At 40.8% G+C, this 9,860-nt stretch overlaps 1 protein-coding gene across 1 annotated transcript; it reads left to right on the forward strand.

Annotated features, from left to right (window-relative positions):
• Nucleotides 1-2,118: 2,118 nt before the first annotated feature.
• Nucleotides 2,119-9,451, forward strand: GMNC (geminin coiled-coil domain containing). Its single transcript, XM_068279324.1, has 5 exons — nt 2,119-2,171; nt 3,763-3,937; nt 4,771-4,856; nt 4,991-5,107; nt 8,241-9,451. Exons 1-5 carry the CDS (start codon nt 2,130-2,132, stop codon nt 8,844-8,846), a joined length of 1,026 nt encoding a protein of 341 aa, XP_068135425.1. The 5' UTR covers nt 2,119-2,129; the 3' UTR covers nt 8,847-9,451.
• Nucleotides 9,452-9,860: the final 409 nt, after the last annotated feature.

Raw genomic sequence — 9,860 nt, forward strand, 5'->3', positions numbered from 1 at the left:
ACTGTACATGCTCGTGGCATGCAGGGAGGTGAGGGAGCAGCAGGGGGCGTGGCCAGGGGGAGAGAGCTGACCGATGGCAGCTCTGGAAACCCTGCTGGGCATTTTGAACAGGGAATCACTCTCCCTGTGTTTACCTCAAAAATAGCAATATTGTCGCTAATCTCAGGGGGGTATAGCGCGGCAGTGGAGGGGGGGCAGAGAGCAGCGGTGTGGGGATAGAGAGGCATGTCATGAGGAAGAGAACATACCTCTGTGTCCCATCTGCCCACCTCAGGCTCTCTTTAAAGATGTCATGCTGATTTTGCCACTGGCTCGCTCTAGTTTTATCAACTTCCTTCTATTTATTTTATCCACTCAAGGTGCCCATTAGTGGTACAATATTTCCTCAGATGTGATCATTCCATCAGATTTACGGAATCATAGCCCCAGTAATCAGAATGGTAATTATTGATTGTTACCACCAATGGGTCGATTAGGGCACGTTACCGCTTCAGATATGATCATAAAATCCAACATTCTCACTTTTTAGACAAAATGTGGTATTCCAATTGACCATAGAATTGTTTCATATTTATTTTCTCCACATGCTGCATGGTTTTCTGTATAATTTGATAGTGAAAATCTGATTGAATGATCACATCTGAGGAAAATATTGTACAGTTAATGGGCATCTCAAGGCTAGTTTCACACTGGCGGCGTTAAATTGCATTGGGATACATTGCGCTACGTTATAGCGTGCACATAGTGAAACCAAAAGCATAGTTTGAAGTGGCATGTGATATAACGCAGGCAAAGAAGAAACTGAGCAATGTGCACAGCACACCTTGATTATTAAACGTAGCACTGCAAGTTCTATGTTACTACAACAGAATCACTTGCAGCACAACTGATGAGGCGCAAACTGACTTTGAATCTCCCCATGTTGCAATGCAGTAAAAAGTGTCCATTACAATTTAACATGTCTGTGTGAAACGTAAGGTGGCTATTAACGATACAATAAAGATTGTTTAGAAATGATTGGTTGTGCCCTGTATGTGTTAATGAATTTCCGTTAACTAGTTAGATCAGATCGATAGAATCAATCCATTTTTTAATTGATCCCATAGATCTGATAGGATTGGTTAGCGGGAATTTGGCCATTATCGGGCATGATCAATCATTTCTGATCAATTACCACGGCAGTTTGAAACAATCGATTTGCCATGGAACTATATCGTTAATGGCCACCTTTACTGGGGCATTGTGGACTATCCCGGATATCATCATCGTCTCCAATTGTTGTTCTTCCTTATTATTTGTTTATGCCCTAATGATGAAAGGTGACATTGGGTTGCTATGAGTTACTGCATCATCCCTGCTGTTTGTACTTCACTATTTAAAGGTAGCCATACACTGCACATTTTTTGTGCCTGATTAAGCTTAGCTCCCACAACTGAAACAGACTCTGTGTGTTCTGGGAAAAGGGGGGGGGGGGGGAAGGAGGATTTGCCACTTCTACTGCCACTGAGGACCACCACCGCAATACCGGTGGGAACCCCTGCAAAAGCATACTGCTGGGACTGAAACAAGCCAATATAGAATCCGTCCCTGAATGGTCGGAGCCAATTCACTTAGACAAAATCTCGAATCGATTGTAAATTGAAGTAGATTTACACATTTGTGATCGATATTATGATTGGTATTAAGAGCTAAAATCTATCAACACATTACTCAGCAATGTTGGCTGCAAAATAATCTATCGTTATATTGATCGTAATATTGATCAATAATTTCGATCAAAAACAAAATCGAGTGATAATAGAGTTAATTATACTATACATTGAGCTTTTTATAGTTTGATTTTTATTTTACATTACATTAATATGTACCAAAACTTTACTTAGCAAAGCTAATGTAGAAAGAATGAGAGGATCTTATAAGATGGGTTATCTTATGGTAATGTATGGGAGTGGATGGCTCTGAATTGTGCATAATTAGCAGTTTGCTGAGGTCACAGGTTTGACAGTTTGGCACCAAATCAGATGAGAGGGTTGAAGAGTGCCGGGGGCGTTCCTAGAAGCTCCCTAGATTAGGACTGCCTCCTCCTAAGTGACTTCCCTCAGTTCCATTTAAAGCTCAGAGGGGCTTTAATGAAAACGTGCCTGGAAATATCTCATTCAAGGAACAAGATGGTAAGTGTCTGGTGTGCTCCTTGCTGTGCCTGGGGATTCCCTCTCCTGTGGATTGCTTTTCAAGCACTTCATCTCTAGACAGGGAAGTTTTTAGCAGTTATGCAGAAGCTAGCCAAATCTGGATTTATTGCCTAAGCAGATTTGGATGTCCAGGTGTTTTCAGAAAACTGTGTTTGGTGTCTGCATTTAATCCTGTGAGTTTTGTGTTCTGATTCCTCAAGTTACTTTTATTTATATAGTATTTCTGCATCCAATGCGTACGTTAAAAAGGGGCGATGGGAAAAAAGGGCGCCGGGTTTTTAACGATAAACATGGATTACGTTTAAAAATGTATTTCGTTTAAAAGTAATGGTTTTAAACGTTATAAATCATTAAATAATGTGTATTAAATCGGCAATTGTAAAAACGTTAATCTTTCGTTTAAATAATGAAACGCATAATAACGTTTAAAAAAAAAATTACTAAGTAACCCTCCCTGTACCTACCCCTAACCCCTAGACCCCCCCTGTTGATGCCTAAACCTAAGACCCCCCCTGTTGGTGCCTAAGTAACCCTCCCTGTACCTACCCCTAACCCCTAGACCCCCCTGTTAGTGCCTAAACTTAAGACCCCCCTGTTGGTGCCTAAACCTAAGACCCCCCTGTTGGTGCCTAAACCTAAGACCCCCCTGTTGGTGCCTAAACCTAAGACCCCCCTGTTGGTGCCTAAACCTAAGACCCCCCTGTTAGTGCCTAAACCTAAGACCCCCCTGTTGGTGCCTAAACCTAAGACCCCCTGTTGGTGCCTAAACCTAAGACCCCCCTGTTGGTGCCTAAACCTAAGACCCCCCTGTTGGTGCCTAAACCTAAGACCCCCCTGTAATTGTTTTCGTTTAAAAATAATGTATAAAAAAAAGTAATGTTTTTCGTTTAAAAATAATGTTTGGGAAAAATATTGTACTGGTTTTCGTTTAAAAATAATATTTAAACATGTATAAATCATTAAATAATGTGTAATCATGAGAAACAGTAATAAAACATTAAGTCTCCGGGCGCCGCTTTTAAAACGTTAGTTTTCTCCGGCGCCCTTTTTTCCTACCGGGCGCCCATTAAACGATATTTATTATAGAAGTGAATGGCGGCGCCCGATTTGTCCACTAGCCTCAGGCGCCCGAATTTACTGTTTCCGCATCCAATACCCTGCTTAATGCAAGGCAAGGATCTGAGAATATTCACACGTGAAAGATTACCTTCTACTGCTGGGCAAATAGTCTGTAGGACAGACAGACTGCTGGTTTATTAGCATTACATGATTTGTTAGTCTGTGCTACTAATTGTATTTTGGAGCATTATGCAGTTTGCTTTGCCTGTTGATGTACTTTTGTCAGGTGCAGAGTGTGTGTGTGGATTTTGGCTGCCTGAGATTGTCCGGCTGGGCTGAGATTGTCAGCTGATCATTCACACTGCTGAGCCGTTGCTTTCCAGCAGTACAGACTCAATAGCGAGTGTCCTCCTGGGGACATTCTAGCTCTACCTCCCCAAAGAAGTGTTGCTTTTGTTCAAATACAAAAAGTCTGTTTCTGCCATATCTAACGCAGTTTTCCTCCTTACAGAACACCATTCTGGCGTGCCAAGACCAGTACTTTGCAGGGGGTCAAGGCTATGACTGCCCATACTTTTCCTCAATGTCAGCTGCCAGTGTTGATGTTACCAAGGATACATGGGTCTCTCTCTGGGATTCTGGTCTCCCGGACGACAGATCCAGCAACCAAGACCCACAGTCCCACGGTAAGTCCACTTCTGCGGTGCAAGTGATGCTCTGCAGTCTGCTACAAGGGATCTGGCTAATGCTAGTCCAGAACACTATACACTAATGGTTACTGCGATAGGAGTGTCTTGTATGGAGCTAAATCAGTGCTATAATATACAGTGATTTTTATTTTTTTTGCATAGATTTCTGTATAAATTCCCACATAAATTAAATATTGTGTTAATGCAGTGCAGAATATAGCGGTGTTACTGTAATAATGTTTAAAACAGTTTTTGAGATTTTTCCCATAGACATATTGAGCATTTTCAGTTCACCCTTCCTTATAATACAGCATGGGGGGGGGGGAGCATTGAAACTAGCTACTCTAAAGGCCCGTTTACACTTAATCAGTTGGTGTGCGTTAGTATGCGATAGTGCATGCACGCGTTTTTTTCCATAGCAGTGCATTGTGATAAAGATTTCAGTTAAAACGCGTTAAGTGTGAAAGGTGCCATAGAAAAACATGGGCATTACTTTGAAAATCAGTTTTCTTTCAGTTATAACTGAGAGCAACTGATTAAGTGTATAATTTCCATTCTCCAATGTTAGTAAATTAACTGCGCTCTTTTTGAAATGCTGTGTTTTTGTTTTTTTTTTCAAAAAAATCCTGACGGTCAGCATTTTAGTGATGTGCTACTATACTATAACCTCCTATATGCTGGGATGCTTTACTGACTTGTCCAACTTTCACTTGACAGTACACACTAAATGTCAGATGCATCACTTTTGTTTTATTAATTGAACCTTGTAAAATAATAACTGTTTAGACATGTCTTTTCTCAACCAATGTATGTATTTTATCCAATATTAGAACACCTGTATGATTCCCAATGCAGTCTCCAAGATGATTATCTATGGGGGGACCAACTGTCTTCACAGATGATCACAAACAAGCAGGTAAGCCTAGGTTTCAGAAATCAGTGTGTGAAGTGAAAGCCATTGAACCTCAATGATTCTATGTTGCGCCACTATTAGTGTAACCTGATTGAGACTGCATGATCTCACATGAAGTTATGTTTTCTTGCCCACAGCTGCAGGACACTTTGGTCCAGAAGGAAGAGGAACTGGCAAGACTACATGAGGAGAACAATAAGCTGAAGCAGTACTTGAACTCTGCCTTTGTCAAATCTTTACAGGAAAAGACCAAGGTGTGTAAATGATAATGTACTTCTCTATCAGTAGATAGTGGCTGATCTAATCTAGATGGGTTAACACCTTTTAGTGGTAATAATCTCTGCAGTGATAACCTTGACAGAAGCTTGATTATACTTAATGTTTTGATGCTGTAATGATGCACTAAAGTAGACCTACTTGTCAGAAGGCTGGATAGGGAAGGGGGAGGGCTCCACTTATACACCTGCAGTACTCCTGCAGCTTCTCTGCTAGGCTCATGGCTGACAGTAGCCCCAGGCTTATCCCAGGCACACTCTGACTGCACTTTGATCAGCTATTAAGTGATCTCAATTGTGGTGAACAGAAAGCAATGTGTTTGCAAATTGTCCACGTACCTGTGTCAGATGGCCTGGGGCGCTCTGCTGAAATCCTCTCCTGTCTCCTCCATGCTGGGTTATTATGAGAGCCAATAGAGGAATGTCAGACATTTATCTGGGCTCCTGACAACTTGCCTGCTATAGCTCCTTGCAGTGACAGAACAATAGTGATGTTTCACCCTTATAATCAGGAAGCACGAGCCTACTGAATGGTAAAGTCATAACAAAAGTTTCACATTGGTATTGCCACTAGAGGCTCCCCCTGCATTGCAGATTATTACCAAGCAGAGACCGAGCCTTATTCTACAAAGCAACTGCTGTACAGAGCTTGAATAGATTTGTGGACTGCATGGTTACTATGGACAACACACACACATATATATATATATATTGCTTTTGTTTTTAATGTCTACGCTAAAGGTGTACAGGAGACTGTGTGTAAGGATTACTTCTGGTTAATGTACACCTGTAACTTAAAAAAAAGTACATACTTACCTCATTGGGGGAAGCCTCTGGATGCTCCATGAGCCACCGCACTCCTCCACTTCCAGCCAGGACCCTCTTCATCTTCACAGCAGTGCTCCCCAAGTGTCAGGGGGTTTGCACTTGCGCAGTAGCACAGAGCCGCTCATGCATGAAGAAAGAACCCATGCACGAGTGGCACCGTGCTACTGCACAGCAATAGGCCTGCCCAGTATGGCAAGGCTCGTATATGGGGGGCAGCGTTTAGAGGGTCACAGCACAAGGAGCATTGTACAAGGGCCATCCAGTAGCTTCCTACTACTGAAGCTTTGTTTTTACAGGTGTCCTTTAACCACTTTACCCCCGCCCGTACGAATTTCTCAGTCCCTTTTTCCATCCTTTTACCCCCAGGGACGGAGAAATCTGTACTTTCCGCGCTCCCGCCGCTGCCCGCACTCCCGCTCGCTCTGGTGCGCACTCCCGCTCGTAAACACGCCGCCCGCCGCTCGCCCGGAGATAAATGAACGGGAAAATGCATTCCAGTTTGTTGATCTAAGCCCCACAATGATCCGCTGCTTTGCCGATAAGCATCGCGATCATTGTGAAAAAAACAACCTCCAAGTACTTCCTCCAAGCGTCCAGAAGGACGCTTGGAGGTCGCATTAAACAAAAAGTTACTGTTGCCATCTTGTGGCCAAATAGTAAAACTACACCCTAAAGCATTTTTCACATACATATTCATTACTTATACACAAAAAATTAACTCATTACCTCCCACACTCCCCATTTTTTTTTGTAATTAAAAAAAAAATTAAAAAATTTACAATAAAAAAAAATACATAAATAGTTACCTTAGGGACTGAACTTTTTAAATTTTTATGTCAGGAGGGTACAACACTGTTACCTATAAACTATGGGACTGTAATTAGGGATGGACACAAAACTGAAAAAAATGCACCTTTACTTCCAAATAAAATATTGGCGCCAAACATTGTGATAGGGACATAATTTAAACTGTTTTATAACCGGGACAAATGAGCAAATACATTTCATGGGTTTTAATTACAGTAGCATGCATTATTTAAAAACTATAATGGCCGAAAACTGAAAAATAATGAATTTTTTCCTATTTTCCCATTAAAACATATTTAGAATAAAATAATTCTTGGCATAATGTCCCACCTAAAGAAAGCCTAATTGGTGGCGGAAAAAACAAGATATAGTTCATTTAATTGTGATAAGTAATGATAAAGTTATAGACGAATGAATGGAAGGAGCGTTGAAAGGTGAAAATTGCTCTGGTGCTTAAGGGGTAAAACCCCTCAGTGGTGAAGTGGTTAAATATGGTAGGGGATGGAGGTGAGCATGTTGTTTTAGGGCTAATCACTCACCTTCCTCCTGAGTTGGGAGCTTTCTAGCTCTGCTATAAGTGGATAGACACATGGGGCCATATGCAATTCACTTTTTCTCCTGAGTGTTCTCCTAGGAGATAATTTTCATCTTCTCTTTAAAATAACTTCTAATCATTTTTACAATTGCAAAAGTACATAAAAGTTGGTGAAAAAGTAGTATCAAAATTAGCTTAAAGTATTTTCTTGCTTACTGGTGGTTTAAATGTGAAGTGCATGTGAGCCATATGTAATTATTTTTTTCTCCTGAGTTTTCTTCTAGGTGATATTTTCACATCATATAAATGAAGTGCATTTTAAACAACTAACAAACAAGAGAAAAATCCAAATTTTGCTGTACTTTTTCTCATAAGTTTTGTAACTTTTTCAGTTGCAAAGTGATTTTAAAAAGGAGTTGAAAATTATCTCCTAGGAGAACATTCAGGAGAAAAAGTGAATTGCATATGGGCCGTGGTGTGTTATTCAATTCACTTTTTCTCCTAAGCTTCCTCAAAGGAGATTTTTTTCATGTTCTGTTTAAAATAACTTTTCAGCACTTTGTAATTATTCTTGCTTGCTGGTGGATTCATTATTTTCTTTCTTGCTGGTGGTTTAAAGGGCATGGAATTAACTTTTTCTCCTGAGTTTTCTCCTAGGAGATGTTTTATCTTCTCGTTAAAATACCTTTTCAGCATTCTGCAATTGAAAAGGTACCAAAAAGTAGGTGAAAAAGACATTTGACAAGTAGTGAAAATATCACCTAGGAGAAAACTCAGGAGAAAAAGTGAATTGCATATGGGCCATTGTATTGATAAGATGTGAAAATATCACATAAGAGAAAAGTTGGGAGATAAAATGAATTGAATATGGGCCATATTGTTGTTGTCATCTTATGCCTGGTATGCATGAGATGTAATAAAACTTTTTTTTTCTCCCAACAGAAGCTGCTGTCCCAGAATGCTCTGGGTGGTCCTCTGAAGAGAAGAACAAGGATTAGCAGTCTTGCATCCCCTGACACTTCAGCTAAAAAGGCCAAGAGAAACCTTTATGATGACTTCACTGCTTGTGAGACACAAGCCAGTCCTTCTGTAGCCTCATGGGTGCTGGAGACCCTGGGACTCAAAGATGTCAACACCATTGATGAGTCTGCATCAGCTAACTACAGTGCCATACCTGAACAGCTAGTTGTTAACAGCATGGGTGGAAATGACTATGGAAATGCACAAGACTCCCCCTCCTCAGGATACAGTACCATCCAAATGACTCCAGTACACAGCCAGAGTGGCAACAATCTAGACTCGCCCTACATGCCAGAATATTCACCGTCATCCTGCAGTCCTACATCCCTGCCAAGAAGTGACCCAGAAAGTCCTCCTATTTTCTACACCCCCGAGGTCTCTCCAAACAAAACAGAAGTTGCCTTCTCCACATCCCTGAACCCTCACAGCAATGTAAAGACACACAGCTTTTCCAATGGTCAAGCATTCGTTCGCCGAGATGGAGAAGGGGGCTGGAAATTCACTTGGGTCCCCAAACAAACTGAATAGACCAACTGGAGCCAGGGAAACCCCTGGGAGTTTACAGAACGTTTTGCACTTGGTTGTGAAGACCACTTTAGACTTGATACAGCCTTTATATCTCACTGTGATCTCTTTAACCCATTGAGTGGGTTTACACTGCTGCCAGTACCACAAAGGGGCGTTAGTTTGTTTACATATAAATGTATATATGTATTATATTTTTTCCATGAAAAATAGTGTATGCTAACAGTATTTATTTCTGTTGGGTTCTAAGTGCAATTAATGTAGTCTTTGTTTTGCACCTTTGTTTTAATTTTGCTGCCGAAACAACACACTGCCTTGTTTTATGTGGCGGAGACTTGTACTACAGACTGCCTATGTGACTTCCAGTTCCGTGCTGGCCTGAGCACACGAGATATTTACTTCCTCATCCAACTAATTAGAGTAGTAAGTCCAACCAGTCACTGCCGCAGCGAGCTGAACAGGTGCAGTACAGTCCTTTGCTGTCACAGTCTCAGAGTAATAAATAATAAGTGGGGATTCCTGACAACCCCAAATTGCAATTTCTGCCTATTTTCTAAAGACTATTTATTTACTGCCGATTGCATTAAGAAGGACAATCACCATGTTGAGTCTCCTCGCTCTGTTACTTTTGTATATAAATAAAACTTTAAAAATTAAAGTTTCTTCTTTTTTCTTTATTATGGGGTAAGAATTCCACAAAATACTACTGCTTCCTGTTTCACCTGTGCTTTAATGCATTTATTATTTCGCTTACTGTATTTTATAGCCCCACCTTGTACAAACAGGTAAGCACATCATTATTCTCTAGTGTCTCTCTACAACTGTTAGTGGCCCTTATTTAATTCACTTTTTCTGCTAGGTCAAGTTTTCTCCTGGGTCATTTAGCATTTTCAGCAATCTGAAACTGAAAAAGTACCAAAAAGTGTGTGTGTGTGTGTGTGTGTGTGTGTGTGTGTGTGTGTGTGTGTGTGTGTGTGTGTGTGTGTGTGTGTGTAAATTGTTATTATTATTTTTATT

This window comes from Hyperolius riggenbachi, chromosome 4, assembly GCF_040937935.1.
Source record: "Hyperolius riggenbachi isolate aHypRig1 chromosome 4, aHypRig1.pri, whole genome shotgun sequence".
NCBI classification, from domain to species: Eukaryota; Metazoa; Chordata; class Amphibia; order Anura; family Hyperoliidae; genus Hyperolius; species Hyperolius riggenbachi.

What these genes read in the sequence shown, in the direction of transcription:
- GMNC (XM_068279324.1), top strand. Translation starts at nt 2,130, where the DNA reads ATGAAAACGTGCCTGGAAATATCTCATTCAAGGAACAAGATG. An exon ending in AGATGATCACAAACAAGCAG is followed by an intron (nt 4,857 to 4,990) that starts GTAAGCCTAGGT and finishes TCTTGCCCACAG; the next exon opens with CTGCAGGACACTTTGGTCCA. An exon ending in CTTTACAGGAAAAGACCAAG is followed by an intron (nt 5,108 to 8,240) that starts GTGTGTAAATGA and finishes TTCTCCCAACAG; the next exon opens with AAGCTGCTGTCCCAGAATGC.